We start from the raw sequence: 16,174 nt of genomic DNA on the forward strand, positions 1-16,174 counted from the left end.
TCCCTTTCCTCCTCTCCTCTTTCTTCCTCTGTGAACTTATAAAAAAGATATATACAGGGTTAAAAAATATTCTCTTTCCTTACAGCAACTTTGTAAATGTGGTTTTGAGAAGTGTAGAGGAATCATCGGAGGCAAAAGTCAGCGGGTGAATGGACTCACTAGCCATAAAAGCAGCCAGCCTGTGAGCACACATAAAAAGTATGGACGGTCAAAAGAGAAGAGGAAGTCTAAACACAAGCTGAAGAAAAGGGTGAATCATGATCTCATGCGTTTCTCTAACCGCCACTCTGAGTCCCCTTCAGGCACTTACTAGAATAAGGTTCACCACAGGGTTGCATCTTAACATTGGCTTTACAATTTTAGAGGTGATATCTGATTTATTCTTTTTTTTTTCTCCTTGTGCTGTCACCCACATGAATTTTTAGAGAGGCCATCCCTCTGAAGAGCCCAGTGAAAACATCAATACCCCAACAAGATTGACTCCACAATTACAGATGAAGCCAATGTCCAATAGAGAGAGGTAAAAATGGTTTTTAATATTGAGTTATTTTTAAATGACTTGAAAAAGTTTTATGTGACTTGCTTGTCAACTTAAAATATTGCTGGACTTCATGAATTTGGTTTGTTTTCTACATGATATCTTAATTCAACTGTAGGAAAGGTGTGTGAGCTTTTGTTTTTGTTTTTATGCAGGATCTCACTGTGTAGCTAAGACTGACCTAAAGTTCACTATAGACCAGGCTTTCCTCAAACCCAGATCCACCTGCCTCTGCCACCAAGTGCTGAGATTAAAGGTAGGTGTATGTTTAAAAATCATACTTGTATATAGCTCAATGAAAAAATAAGGAACACATAGAAACCATACCCAGCTGTGTATAATTTAAAAAGAAAAATTTAAGCCAAGGATGGTGGTACATGCCTGCAGTGATTGAGTTTTGTGGTGACAGACAGGAAAGTAGGAGTTCAAGGCCATCATTGGCTATATTGAGATCAGGGCCAATCTGGGTAACATGAGATCCTGACTCAAAAAAAAAATATTAGCAATATCCATGACTTTGTTACCAATATTCAAAGATATTTTCATGCCGGGCGGCGGTGGCGCACGCCTTTAATCCCAGCACTCGGGAGGCAGAGGCAGGCGGATCTCTGTGAGTTCGAGACCAGCCTGGTCTACAAGAGCTAGTTCCAGGACAGGCTTCAAAGCTACAGAGAAACCCTGTCTCGAAAAACAAAAAAAAAAAACAAAAAAAAAACAAAAAAAAAAAGATATTTTCATTTTATTCTACAGGTATTATAAACATCTCATTCTATATTTATCACTCCATAATTATTGCTATAGTTGTTAGATCAACTACTATATAATACCATCCTTTAAGAAGTATGGGCTAGAGGGCTGGAGAGATGGCTCAGAGGTTAAGAGCATTGTCTGCTCTTCCAAAGGTCCTGAGTTCAACTCCCAGCAACCACATGGTGGCTCACAACCATCTGTAATGGGGTCTGGTGCCCTCTTCTGGCCTGCAGAAATACACACAGACAGAATATTGTATAATAAATAAATAAATAAATAAATAAATAAATAAATAAATAAATAAATAAATGTATTTTTTTTTAAAATAAATTAAAAAAAGAAGTATGGGCTGGAAAGATGGCCCAAAGGTTAAGAGCACTAGATGCTCTTCCAGAGGACTTGAGTTCAACTCCCAGCAACCACATTTTGGCTCACAGCCATCTATAATGCATTCTGGTGCCCTCTTCTGGCCTGCAGTGCAGGTATACATGAAGGCAGAACACTACACATAATAAATCTTTAAAAAGAAAATTAATAGCCGGACAGTGATGGTGCACACCTTTAATCCCAGCACTCGGGAGGTGAAGGCGAATTCGAGGCCAACCTGGTCTACAAGAGCTAGTTCCAGGACAGGCTGCATAGCCACAGTGAAACCTTGTCTCGAAAAACCAAAAAAGAAAAAAAGAAAAGAAATTAATATAGGGAACACAGGTGGTGGTGGTGCAGACAGGCATAGCTCTAGTTCGGGGCCAGTCTGGTCTACAGAGAACATTCAAGGACAGCCAGAGCTACACAGAGAAACCCTGTGTCTTGGTTAGTTTCTATTGCTATGAAGAAACACCATAACCACAGTAACCATTAGAAAACAGATATTACACTATAATTCATAACTATAGCAAAATTACAGTTATGAAATAGCAATGAAATAATTTTATGGTTGGGGTCACAACAACTATTAGGAACTGTATTAAAGGGCTAAAGCATTAGGACGGTTGAGAAGCACTGGCCGAGAGAGTGCTGCCTGCAACAGGGTTCTTTGTTTTGGGGGTTTTTTTTGTTTTTGTTTTTATTTATTTATTTTTTTTTTTTTTGCCTGTTCCAGAACTAGCTCTTATAGACCAGGCTGACCTCCAACTCACAGAGATCCGCCTGCCTCTGCCTCCAGAGTGCTGGGATTAAAGGCGTGCGCCACCACCGCCTGGGAAAGCACTTAATTGGGGCAGTGGCATACACCTGGATCCTGTTTCGTATAAAAAAGCAGGAGTGAGGGAGTGAGCCATGGGAAGCAAGCCAGTGAGCAGCAATCCTCCATGGCTCCCTCGGATGACGAACTGTAACCTGTAGCCCAATAAGCCCTTTTCTCCCCGGGTTGTTTCTGGTCCTGGTGCTTTATCACAGTGACAGTGTCTTATTTAGGGCTTCCGTTGCTGCCAAGAGACAACATGGCATGTTAACTCATATAAAGGAAAACATTTAAACAAGGTGTTGACTTACAGTTTCAGAGGTTCAGTTCATTATAGTGGTGGGACATGGCACTATGCAGGCAGACAGGGTGCTGGCAATGTAGCTGAATGATCTTGCAAGCAGCAGAAAATGGTCTGTGTCGTGGGAGTAACTTGAGCGTGGGAGACCTCAAGCCCCACTCTCTCAGTGACACTCTTCCTCCAACAAGGCCACACCTACTATAACAAAACCACACCTCCTAATAGTGCTGCTCCCTTTAGGGGCCATTTTCTTTCAGACCACCTCAGGGACTAGAGATATGTAGCTCAGTGGTTAAGAGCACTTACTGCTCTTCCAGAGGACCCAGGTTCAGTTCCTAATGCCCATATGGTGGCTCGCAACTATTTGTAATTCCAGTTCCGAGGGAAATAATGACCTCTTCTGACCTTCACAGGCAGGGAGCACGTATGTGGAGCACAACCATGCATACAGGCAAAACAACCATACACATAAAAATTTAAAAAAAAAAAGAATGTAGGAACTAGTCATGGTAGTGCATGCCTTTAAAGCCAGCACTAAGGCATTAAAGTTGGAGGCAGAACCAGATGAATCTCTGCGAGTTTTAGACCAAGCCTCTCTACAACCCAGTCAAAGTGACATAATGAGAATCTAGAAATAGGGCTGGAGAGATGACTCAGAGGTTAAGAGCGCTGACTGCTCTTCCAGAGGTCCTGAGTTTATTTTCCATAAACCACAAGATGACTCACAACCTTTGTAATAAGATCTGTTTCCGCCTTCTGGCCTGCAGGCATATATGCAGGCAGAACACTATATATATAATAAATAAATCTAAAAAAAGATATAGAACCTAGAAATAAACACACAAATAAATAAATGATAATGTAAGTGGTCATAAGTCAATACACTGCTAACATGTAGAAGTTACATAATTTTATCTGCAGTACACATAGAGAAAATATATTGATTTGTATGTCTGTATCATTTTGATGTTTTTTGTTTTTTTTTTCCATTTTGATGTTTTAAACCAGGGCCTCAGTTTCCTGCTCATTCATGTCACATAAAACACACACGGATAAATAAAAATTTAAAAATAAATAAAAATTAGGCTTGATCCAGACTAGGCTACAAACCTTTAATGCCAGCACTCTGGAGGTGAACTACATATAAAGACCGTGTCTCCAAAAAGAAAGAAAGAAAGCTAAGTCTGAGGCTAGAAGAGGTGGCTCAGCAATTAAAAACCCTTGCTTATTCTGATAAGAACTATCCCTATCAAAAGGAAAGAAAAAAGTCAGATGGCTCAATGGGTTTGAATACCTTTTTTTTTTTTGTTGTTCGTTTTTCGAGACCAGGTTTCTCTGTGTAGCTTCGGAGCCTGTCCTGGAACTAGCTCTTGTAGACCAGGCTGGCCTTGAACTCACAGAGATCCTCCTGCCTCTGCCTCCCAGTGCTGGGATTAAAGGCTTGCGCCACCACTGCCCAACCTTTGAATAGTTTCCTGATGACCTGAATTTATAGACCAGCCTAGTCTACAGAGTGAGTTCCACTGTTCCACTGAGAAACCTGTCTTGGAAAAAAAAAGTTCTGTAGTTGGACTTTCTCTGTGCTGCCAGTTCCCTTTCAAGATGCACAAAAGCATCTTATTAATTATGAATACTTAGGCTTGTTCTCTTATAACTTATTAACCCACTTATATTAATTAATAGTCTGCCTTGTGGCTCATTACTTAACCTCCATTGTGTATGTCAGACTTGTTCCAGGTCTCACTGGTGAATCCTGCCTCTCTTCTTCCCAGAGTTCTTCTCCCCAGAAGTCCCACCTATTTTCTCCTGCCTAGCAATTGGCCATTGAGCTCTTTATTAAACTAATCAGAAAGTGCCTTAGCAGAGACACATGTTCACAGTGTACAAAAAAGAAAAAGAAGAAAATATTTTAGGGATTAGCTATTTATCAGAAAAGAATTTCAAAGTCAGTCAAGCAATGGCAGGCAGATTTCTTATGAGTTTGAGGCCAGCGTGTTCTACAAAGCAAGTTCCAGGACAGCCAGAACTGTTAGGCAGAACAACCCTGTCTAAAAACAAAGCAAACAAAAATGTTCAAAGTCAGTGTTATTCTTTTTCAAAGGTACAGTGTTGGGGGGTTGGTCGCACGATGGGCAGGTGTAGCACAAGGGGTGGCAGTGACCAAGGTCCCACCTTGGTGGGTGGGAAACTGCAGTGGGTGAGAGACAGATACGCCATGCAAAGAGAGTTTGGGTATAGGGTTTATTCGGTGGGTTTTGGAGGGACAGGGGAAGGGGGAAGACGAGAGAGGGAGAGAGATAGCAGAAGTTACCTCTTCTGGAGAGAGAGCTCAGGCTGAAGGAGGCCTGCTTGCCTCTGCAGAAGGGGAGTTGGGAGTGGGTGGGGCTTGTCTCTTAAAGGGACAGGGTACCCAGGTGACATACCAGGCCAACAGATCATAACAGTCAGGGCTGTTGAAATGGCTCAGGAGAAAAAAAAAAAAAAAAAAAAAGCAGCTGAGTGGTGGTGGCACACGCCTTTAATCCCATCATGCGGGAGGCAGAGGCAGGCAGACAAAATCTGTGAGTCCCAGACCAGCCAGAGAGTTTCAGATCAGCCAGAGCTACAGTGAGACTATCTCAAAATAAATTTGTGAATAAATGAATTTGTTGGTTTGGTTTGGTTTAGTTTTCAAGACAGGGTTTCTCTGTATAACAGCCCTCGCTGTCCTTGACCTCACTCTGTAGACCAGGCTGGCCTCTAACTCAGAGAGATCAGCCTGCCTCTGCCTCCCTAGTGTTAGGATAAAGGAGTGCGGCACCGTACCTGACAGAACCACCCAGTTTGTATGAATAGCTGGATGTTCCTGTATACTTCTGTATTCTTAGGAGCTGGAAGCCTGAAACTCAAGGTTACACGATTTGAGTTCGGCCTAGACTATAATAGTGAATTCAGGACCGTAATAAAACAAGATTTGTGCAACATTCCATAAACCTCTGCTTTCTGATTTATTTATTTTCTTACCAGATGTTTGAAGATAATATAGGAAAATGATATTTAGTTGTTTTGCAAGTCACACTGTCTTGCCCAAGTAGGCTTTTTTTCTTTTAAGATTTATTTATTTATTATGTATGCAGCGTTCTGTATGCCTGTATGCCAGAAGAGGGCACCAGATCTCATTATAGGTACCTGGGACGTACCATGTGGTTGCTGGGAATTGAACTCATGACCTCTGTAAGAATAGCTAGTGCTCTTAACCTCTGAGCCATCTCTCCAGCCCCCAAGTAGGCTTTCAGTTCTGAGTCCGCTCAGATAACCAATGTGAAGTGCTAGCGCCCAATTCTGTAATCGTCTTTAAAAGCTCCAAACTCAACTAGGCGGTGATGGCGAACACCTTTAATCCCAGGTCTTAGGAGTCTACGGAGCTGGTTCCACGACGCAAGGACCGTCCCACAGGAACCCTGTCTCGTCACTGTTCTGCTCACCTACCTGTGTCACTTCCAGCAGTGGAGAGTGAGCGTGTAATAAAGTCCTACCGGGTTATTAAGGAACACCCCTCTTTTCTTGCAGAAACTTTATATTAAAGCATCATGTGTTCTTGGTCCGAAATTGGGAAAAGATTCATCAGAAACAGGAAGAAGTAAAGCACAACCGTGACATCCACTCAACATCATTGTACACCCGTTGGAATGGCATCTGCAGAGATGATGGGAATATTAAGTCTGGTAAGGCATGGAAAGACTTATTCTTTTGTTGTTTTGTTTTTTGAGGCAGGGTCTCTCTGTGTAGCCCTGGCTGTTCTGGAACTCTTAGTAGCCAAGCTGACCTCAAACTTACAGAGATTACCTGCCTCTGCCTCCTAAGTGCTGGAAAAATTCTTGTGCCACCACCATCTTTCTGGGAAGACTTATTCTTAATTCTATAAAATTATTTAAAAATGATCATTTTAATTACTTTTTAAAAATCAGGATTAGAGAGATGACTCATCTTTTGGGAGCACTGGCTGACTTTCCAGAGGACCCAGGTTCACTTCCTAGCACCCTAGGAACCATAGTCCTTTGCTTTACAGAAGCTTCTCAGTTCCAGGAGGTCCCATTTATTAATTGTTTCTCTCAGTGTCTGTGCTACTGTGTTATATTTAGGAAGTGGTCTCCTGTGCCAATGTGTTCAAGTGTATTTCCCACTTTCTCGTCTGTGAGGTTCAGTGTGGTTGACTTTATGTTGAGGTCTTTGATCCATTTGGACTTGAGTTTTGTGCATGGTGATAGATATGGATATATTTTCATTCTTCTACATGTTGATATCCAATTATGCCAGCACCATTTGTTAAATATGCCTTTTTTTCCATTTTATATTTTTTGCTTCTTTGTCAAAAATCAGGTGTTCATAGGTGTGTGGATTAATGGTGCCACTCCCTTTGGGGGTCATTTTCATTTCAAACTACCAAAGGGTCCTATCTTACAAGTTACCTGGTGAATTATTCAGAGAGGGGTGTGTGAGTATGACCAATGTCTAATGCTGCCACTTGTTAAAAGAGAAGTGTGTGCCTTATTAAAAAATCAGGATTGGAGATTTTTTAAATCAAATAGGAGTCCCAAATTGCTAACCACTTCCCTATGATTTCCTTCTTCCAACCTAAGTACATGAAAATAAGAAAACAAGCCAGGCAGTGGCGACACACGCCTTTAATCCCAGCACTCGGGAGGCAGAGGCCAGCCTGGTCTACAAGAGCAAGTTCTAGGACAGGCTCCAAAGCTACAGAGAAACCCTCTCTCAAAAAAACCAACAACAACAAAAAAATTATTTGAGCCAGGTGTGATGACACATTCTATAATCCCAGTATTTACGATGCAGAAGCAGAGGAACTGCATATTTAAGGCCAGCCTGATGTATATGACCCAACCAGAGTAATGTAGTGCCAGGCTCGCACACACACACACACACACACACACACACACACACGACGTGCATGCACTCCAGCTTGCCATCCTCCTCCTCACATTGACTTTGGCAAGGCTGTTTTTAGCAGCTCTGCAAGAGAGGACGTGAGCTGGAAATAGAGTACTTCCTGCAGCTTAGACTCGGCTCACTCACACGTTCATTTAAAGACTTTCGAATATTTAAGTGTTTAAGTCTAGAGGAAGACATCACATACATGACACTGGAGTTAAAGAAGGTTGTGAACTGCCTGATATGGGAGCTAAGAATTAAACTCAAGTACTCAAAACGAGCAATAATACAAACTCTTAGCTGCTGAGAGACTTAAAGGTGGGAGGGTGTACGCAGCACGTTGATACAGGGAGGAGAGAAAAAAATGAGGAAGATGGAGGCTGGGTAGACTCATTATGCAGTATACACTTGCAGCCACTGCACTGTGTAGCATTTACCACTATATAGAAACAATAATGTTTTCTAGTTTTTTATGTAAGGGAAGAGAAACAACTACCTGCCCACTAATTGTACTTAATATCCTAAAGATATTAAGATAATAGATTTGAAAAGTAATAGAAAGAAAAAACTAGTCAGCTGGTAAAGAAAACATACAACAAATTCTCCATTTCTTGAACTGCTTTACACCTTCTCTTTGCAGATGTCTTCATGACCCAGTTCTCTGCCCTGCAGACAGCTAGATCTGTTCGAACAAGACGCTTGGCAGCCGCAGAGGAAAACCTGGAAGTGGCTCGGGCAGCACGCCTAGCACAGATCTTCAAAGAGATCTGTGATGGTATCATCTCTTACAAAGGTATGCGTGTCACTCATCCTCTCCTGAGAAGCCCTAGATCTCATGAACCAACAGCACTGGAGCATTATGAATTTAAGAGATGGATTGGATCTTGTTGTTATTAGATAAGAGATTTTAGGTTTTCTTTGTCATGCGTTTGGGAGCCTGCACTTACCTGTGCACCACATGCATGTCCGTTACCAGCAGAGGACAGAAAAGGACATTGGATCCTCTGGAACTGGATTTACAGATAACTGTGAACTGCCATGTGGGTACTGGAATCCTCTGCCAAAGCAGCCAGGGCTCTGCATCCTTAAATTTTTAAAAAATTGATGTGTGGCGAGTCAAGTTTGGTGCTCATGGAGTTGAGAAGGTGGTGCCAGAGTCAGCTTATCAATGTGGGAATTAAACTCGGGTCTTCTCTTAATTGCTGAACCATTTCTCCAGCCCCATGTTCTACCTTTTGTCAGGTAGAGAATCATAAAACAAATAACCTGGTTAGGAATTTGAACCCAAACCATTGTACTTATCGATGTTGTGTTTATTTTTTATAATTAAGTACTGTTTTTTAATATTTATTTATTTATTTATTTTACAATATTCTGTCTACATGTATGCCTGAAGTTCAGAAGATGGCACCAGACCTCATTACAGATGGTTGTGAGCCACCATGTGGTTGCTGGGAATTGAACTCAGGACCTTTGGAAGAGCAGGCAGTGCTCTTAACCTCTGAGCCATCTCTCCAGCCCTTAAGTACTGTTTTTATAAATAATTTTTTTAAGTTAGAGGATAGGTAATCTCTATGTCTAATTTCCATCTGTGGATGAGGTAATATTGCAGTTGTAAACTTATCAAGGCTGGAGATTTGGCTCAGTGGTTAAAAGCGTGGTCTGCTCTTCCAAAGGACCTGGGTTCAATTCCCAGCATACACATGGCAACTCACAGCTGTCTGCAACTATAGTTTCAGGAGATCTGACACCCTCACATAGACATGAATACAGGCAAATCACCAATGTATGTAAAATAAAGTCAAATAAATTTTTAAAAATTGTGAGTGTATGGAACCAAATAGAAGACCCGGATATCAATCCACACATTGTCAAACACCTGATATTTGATAAAGAAGCAAAAAATATCAAATGGAAAAAAGAAAGCATATTTAACAAGTGGTGCTGGCATAATTGGATATCAACATGTAGAAGAATGAAAATAGACCCATACCTACCACCATGCATAAAACTCAAGTCCAAATGGATCAAAGACCTCAACATAAAGTCAGCCACACTGAACCTTATAGAAGAGAAAGTGGGAAATACACTTGAACACATTGGCACAGGGAACCACTTCCTAAATAGAAACCCAGCAGTACAGACACTGAGAGAAACAATTAATAAATGGGACCTCCTGAAACTGAAAAGCTTCTGTAAAGCAAAGGACATGGGCAACAAGATAAAATGAGAGCCTACAGAATGGGAACAGATCTTCACTACCACATCAGACAGAGGTCTGATCTCCAAAATTTGCAAAGAAAGCAAGAAATTGGACACCAAAAGAACATATAATCCAAAAAAAAAAAAAAATTGGAGTACAGACCTAAACAGAGAACTCTCAACAGACGAATCTAAAATGGCTGAAAGACACTTAAGGAAATGTTTAACATCCTTAGTCATCAGAAAAATGCAAATCAAAACAACTCTGAGATTCCATCTTACACCTGTAAGAATGGCCAAGATCAAAAACACTGATGACAACTTATGCTGTAAAGGATGTGGGGGAAAGGGAACACTTCTGCATTGCTGGTGGGAATGCAAGCTGGTACAACCCCCTTTGGATGTCAGTGTGGTGATTTCTCAGAAAGTTAGCAAACAACCTTCCTCAAGACCCAGCAATACCACTTTTGGGTATATATCCAAAGGATACTCAATTGTGCCACAAGGACATGTGCTCAACTATGTTCATAGCAGCTTTGTTTGTCATAGCCAGAACCTGGAAACAACCTAAATGCCCCTTGACCAAAAAATGGCTGAGGAAAATGTGGTACATTTACACAATGGAGTACTACACAGCAGAAAAAAAATAACAACAGCTTAAATTTCGCAGGAAAATGGATGGAGCTAGAAAGCATAATTTTGAGTGAGGTAATACAGACTCAGAAAGACAATTATCACATGTACTCATAGGTGGTTTTTAAACATAAAGCAAAGAAAGCCAGCCTACAAACCACAATCCCAGAGAACTTAGACAACAATGGAGACACCAAGAGAGACTTCCATAGATTTAATCTACATGGGAAGTAGAAAGTAGAAAAAGACAAGATCTCCTGAATAAATTGGGGGCATGGGGACCTTGGGGGAGGATTGAAAGTAGGTTGGGAGAGGAAGGGAAGGGAGCAGAGAAAAATGGAGAGCTCAATAAATATCTTTTAAAAAAAACTGTAAGTTTAGTAGCCTGTGCCTTTAATCCCAGCCCAGGGAGGATTGTTATGGTCCACATAAAGAGTTAACAGGCCTTCTGGGGGTGGCTTAGGGCTGGCACAGGCCTTTAATCCCTGACTCAGAAGGCAATGGCAGATAGGTCTCTGACTTCAAAACCAACTTGGTCTACAGAATGAGTTCCAGGACAGCCAGGGCTACACAGAGAAATCCTGTCTCAGAAAAACAATATACAGATTTTTTTTTTAATCTCTGTACACAGGTGATACACATTCATGCAGGCAAATCATCCATGCATGTCAAAATAAATAAAAATATTTGCCATCCTGTGACAGGGATAGTACAAGAATTAGAAACTCAAGGTCTTTCTTGCTTGCCTAGTGGGTTTGAAACCAGCAGGCATACAAGCAGGAGTAAGAATTTACCCTAACCAGGTGGCGATGGCACACACCTTTAATCCCAACACTCAGGAGGCAGAGGCAGGTGAATCTCTGAGTTCGAGGCTAGTCTGGTCTACAAGAGCCAGTTCCAGGACAGGCTACAAAGCTACAGAAAACCCTGTCTCGAAAAACAAACAAAAAAAATTTACTCTAAATGTCTTAATTATTTCAGTAGTTATAGCTCATTCTTTATGAACAATTATTTTTATTAGCCACCTATCATTGTTTTATGATTTCCAGTATATATACTATATCCTTCATAATCCTGCTTAATTTTGGTCAGGAGGGGGTAAAGAAAATATTATTTAAAAAAAAAACTTATCTTTTCTCATTTTACATGCCAAAACCATTTCTCAATCCCTCCTTTCCTCCTGCTCCCTCCACTTCCCTTGCCACTTCCCCCACCAAACTCCCCATGCTACTCCCCATCCACTCCTCAGAGTGGGGAATGCTTCCCATAGAGTCAACAAAGTCTAGCACATTGCATTGAGGCAGGTCCAAGGCCCCCCCCACTATATGTAGGCTAAGCAGGGTATCCGTCAAGGGAGAATGGGTTCCAAAAAGCCAGAACAAGCAGTAGGGATAAATCCTGGTCTCACTGCCAGTGGCCCTGCAGTCTGCCCCAGCCATACAACTATAACTCACATTCAGAGGGCCTAGTTTGGTCCTTTCCTGGTTTCCTCACTGTCAGTCTGGAGTTGGAAGGCTTCCATTAGCTCAGGTAAACTGTTTCAGTGGGTGTCTCCATCATGGTCTTGACCTCTTTGCTCATATTCTCACTCCTCCCACTCTTTGACTGGATTTTGGGAGCTCAGTCCAGTGCTGCGCTGTAGTTCTCTGCATCAGCTTCCATCAGTTGCTGGATGAAGGTTCTGGGGTGGTATTTAAGAGAGTTGTCAATCTGACTACAAGGCAAAGGCCCTTCAGGCACCCTCTCCATTATTCCTTAGGGTCTTAGTTGGGGTCATCCTTGTGGATTCCTGGGAATTTCTCTAGTGCCAGGTTTCTTGCTAGACCCATAATGGCTTCCTCAATCAAGATATCTCTTTTCTTGTTCTCAGTCATTGACTTCCCTCATCTTGACCATCCTGTTCCCTCTAGATTGTATCTCAGAGTAATTTTGATTTGCAATTCTCTGTTTAGATCTGTACCCCATTTTTTAATTGCTTTTTTCCCATTTTATAATTTTAGCTTCTTTTTCAAAAATCAGGTGTTCATGGGTGCATGGATTAATATCTGGGATTTCGATTCGATTTCATTGGTCAGCCTCTCTGTTTTCATGCCAATACCGGGCTGTTTCATTACTGTAGCTCTGTAGTAGAGCTTGATGTCAGTGATGTCACCACTCCAGAAGTTCTTTTATTGTACAGAATTGTTTGGGCTATCCTGGGAGTTTTGCTTTTCCATATAAAGTTCACTATTGTTCTTTAAAAATCTGTGAAGAATTGTGTTGGGCTTTTGATAGGGATTACATTGAACCTGTAGATTGATTTTGATAGGATTGCCATTTTCATTATGTTGATCCTACCTATCCAAGAGCATGGGAGATCTTTCTATTTTATGATATCTTCAGATTCTTTCTTCAAAGACTTAAAAAGTTACATTGAACAGGTCTTTCACTTGTTTTGTTAGGGTTACCCCAAGATATTTTTATGTTATTTCTGGCTATTGTGAATGGTGATATTTCTCTGATTTCTTTCTCAGCTTCTTTATCATTTGTATATAGGAGGGCTACTGATTATTTTTTTAATTTTTAAAATTTTTTTAAGTTAATCTTGTATCCTGCCACAGTACTGAAGGTGTTTGTCAGCTGAACGATTTCCCTGGTAGAATTCTTGGGGTCACTTATGTATACTATCATCTCACCTCTTGGTCCACTGTGCAGTTGCAGCCTGTTCTTCAGAGTTCCTCTAAGGTCACAGGGGATGGGTGGGTTTCCCTGCTTGATTTTTAATGTATTGTTTTATCTCTGGGGGCAGAGGGGAGTAAGGTTTTGACTCTCAACTTTTAATGTGGAAGATTCTAGTTTTTTTTAGTTAAAAGGTGTTTAGGGTCTGGAGCAATGGCTTAGTAGTTAAGAGTACTACTGTTTGCTTTTGTAGAGAACACACCTTGAAATTCCCAGCCTGCGTAATGGCTCACCATTGCCATAACTCCAGTTCCAGAGTACCCAGTGCTCTCTGCTGGCCTCTGGGGGCACCACGCACATCATACAGTACACAGACACACGTGGCAGCCAGAACACCTGTACACTTCAAATAATATTTTTTTCTTTTCTTTTTTTGGGGGGTGGAGGGGTGTTTTGAGACAGGGTTTCTCTATGGCTTTGGAGCCTGTTCTGGAACTAGCTCTTGGAGACCAGGCTGTCCTCAAACTCACAGAGATCCACCTGCCTCTGCCTCCCGAGTGCTGGGATTAAAGGCGTGAGCTACCACCGCCTGGCTAATAATTTTTTAAAGGATAATGTGGGGATGGTGTCTCCGGACCAGAGGGGAGGCATGGGAATAAAGACACAACTCACATGGCTTTATCAGGAGGGAGATTCTCAGTGATCCCTCACGAAATCCTGAGTTCACATCCTGAAAATTCCTTTATTTTCCAAGCAGCCTTATATACCAAAAGATAAACTGAGGGGGAAATTCATTAGCATTCTGTTTCCTAAGTAGCCAGGTGAATGGTTGTGGTCCACATCTATCTATGCCTGCTTTGTCACATAGGCTGGGTTAGCATCTCTATCACAGACATCCTCCAGATTACAAAGAAGGAGCAGAACAACATCCTGACCCCTTTGTTAGGGATAGCTACAGGCTAGTTAACCTAGGTGACCGACCATCTGGGCAGCAGGTGCAAACAGTAGCCTGGGATTCTGGTCGCAGTACCATGTAGAAATATGGGCCTACAGGATGGAGAGATGGCACAGTAGTTAAGAGCAGTGGCTACTCTTTGACAAGGCTCAGGTTCAGTTTCCAGCACCCACATGGCATTTCACCACTGTCTGTAACTAATCTCAGGAAATCCAGTGCTCTATTCTGTTTCCCAGCAGCGCTACATAGGTGTGGAGTACAGACAGTCCGTCAGATGCACAGACACATAAAATGAAAATGATTAAAAGCTCCAGAAAGAAAAAGGATGAATGTTTATAGGCTGGGACTGTTCTTTATTGAAAAATAACTCCCCTAGCATGTTCAAGGCTCTGAGTTCTATCCCCAGATCTCTTTTAAAAAGGAAAAACAAATTGTATAATCCAGCCAGACTCTTGCCATCCTCAGTCTCTGGTGTTCTGGGATTACAGATATGGACTATTACATCTGACCAAGAAAAATAAATTTTAATAAAATAATACAAGCCAAGTGTACTGGTAGGTGGTTGTAATTCTAGCTACTCTTTTAACCCATGAGTTCAAGACCAGTTTAAACAACAAAACAAGACCTCCATCTCAAGTAGAAGGAAGGGAGGGAGAGGCAGGCAGGCAGTCTGGCTAGTGCCCGCACTTGTCTTTTAGCATATGTGTACTAAACTTCGTACTCTTTTACAGATTCTTCACAACAAGCCCTTGCAGCTCCACTTTTGAATCTTCCCCCAAAGAAAAAGTAGGTATACATTTGTGATAGCCTTACAGAGCTCAGCTAAGACATTAGTGCCCCTGAATGACATCCTGCTGTGTTCCAGGAATGCTGACTATTACGAGAAGATCTCTGACCCCCTGGACCTCAGCACCATAGAGAAGCAGATCCTCACTGGGTATTATAAAACAGTGGACGCTTTTGATGCCGACATGCTCAAGGTCTTTCGAAATGCTGAGGTATTTGCTTACTTCAAACACAAATTTAAGAAGTTTGATCTGAAGAGAGCTTTTTTAAAAGTTTCTTTTTGGGAAACAATAACTTTCTCTTTTGGTTTTTCGAGACAGGGTTTCTCTGTGTAACAGTCCTAGCTGTCTTGGTACTTGCTTTGTAGACCAGACTTGCCTTGAACTCACAGAGGTCCTCCTGCCTCTGCCCCCACATGCTGGGATTAAAGGCATGCACCATCACACCTGGCTTAATGTTCTTTTAGTCAGTACATTTGTTTATTTGTGAGTACATACATGTCACAGCAGCATGCAGAGGCACCAGCTTCCTCCTCCTGGCATGTGGGTCCCAAGGATCAAACCCAGGCTTAGCCACAGGCACCTCACCTTAGCCATCTTACCGACCTGACAGTCATTTCCTTTTAATTCTTTATCTTTGTTTTGCCTACAGTATGCAGTGTCCACTTAGGCCAAAGCTAGAGTTAGAGATGATTGTGTGCCATGTTGTGAATGCTGGCAACTGAACTTTCTGTGCAAGAGTAGGCAATACTCTGAATTATTGAACCATTTCTCCAGACCCAAAACAAGTCATTTTCATTAAGTTTTTTTAGAATATGCATTACATTGTGCTAAATAATGTGAAATTCTGTTTGTTAAAAATATTCTAGCCAGGCTGAAGAGATGGCTCTGTGATTAAGAGCACTGATTGCTCTTCAAGAGGAACTCCACATTCAGTTCCCACACCCACATGGCAGCTCACAACTGTCTATAACTCCAGTTCTAGGGGGATCTGGCACCCTTACACAAATAGATATACATGCAGGAAAAACACTAATACATATAAAAATGAATCTTAAAAAATATTCTAATCAAGTATAGTGATGTATAACTTCACTCCCAGCACTTACTTGGGTGGCAGATGCAGGTATATCTCTGTGAGTTCAGAGACAGCCTGGGCTACATAGAATTCCTTACAGTATGTTCCTGTCTCTGGCAGGGCTGGTGGGGTGGGTTCTCAGTCAGGAAGATGACTCTTCAG

The 16,174-nt window shown here is 41.6% G+C and overlaps 1 protein-coding gene across 4 annotated transcripts in view; it reads left to right on the plus strand.

The window, feature by feature from the left end:
• Nucleotides 1-16,174, plus strand: part of Ash1l (ASH1 like histone lysine methyltransferase) — a 147,716-nt gene that overhangs the window by 118,165 nt on the left and 13,377 nt on the right. For all 4 annotated transcript variants that reach the window (XM_038311135.1, XM_038311133.1, XM_038311134.1 and 1 more), the window contains 6 exons: nt 86-250; nt 426-520; nt 6,322-6,476; nt 8,342-8,494; nt 14,881-14,935; nt 15,015-15,147. In XM_038311135.1, coding sequence (XP_038167063.1) covers nt 86-250; nt 426-520; nt 6,322-6,476; nt 8,342-8,494; nt 14,881-14,935; nt 15,015-15,147 — 756 coding nt within the window. The remainder of the gene's footprint in view (nt 1-85; nt 251-425; nt 521-6,321; nt 6,477-8,341; nt 8,495-14,880; nt 14,936-15,014; nt 15,148-16,174) is intronic.

This window comes from Arvicola amphibius, chromosome 14, assembly GCF_903992535.2.
Source record: "Arvicola amphibius chromosome 14, mArvAmp1.2, whole genome shotgun sequence".
Taxonomy (NCBI): Eukaryota; Metazoa; Chordata; class Mammalia; order Rodentia; family Cricetidae; genus Arvicola; species Arvicola amphibius.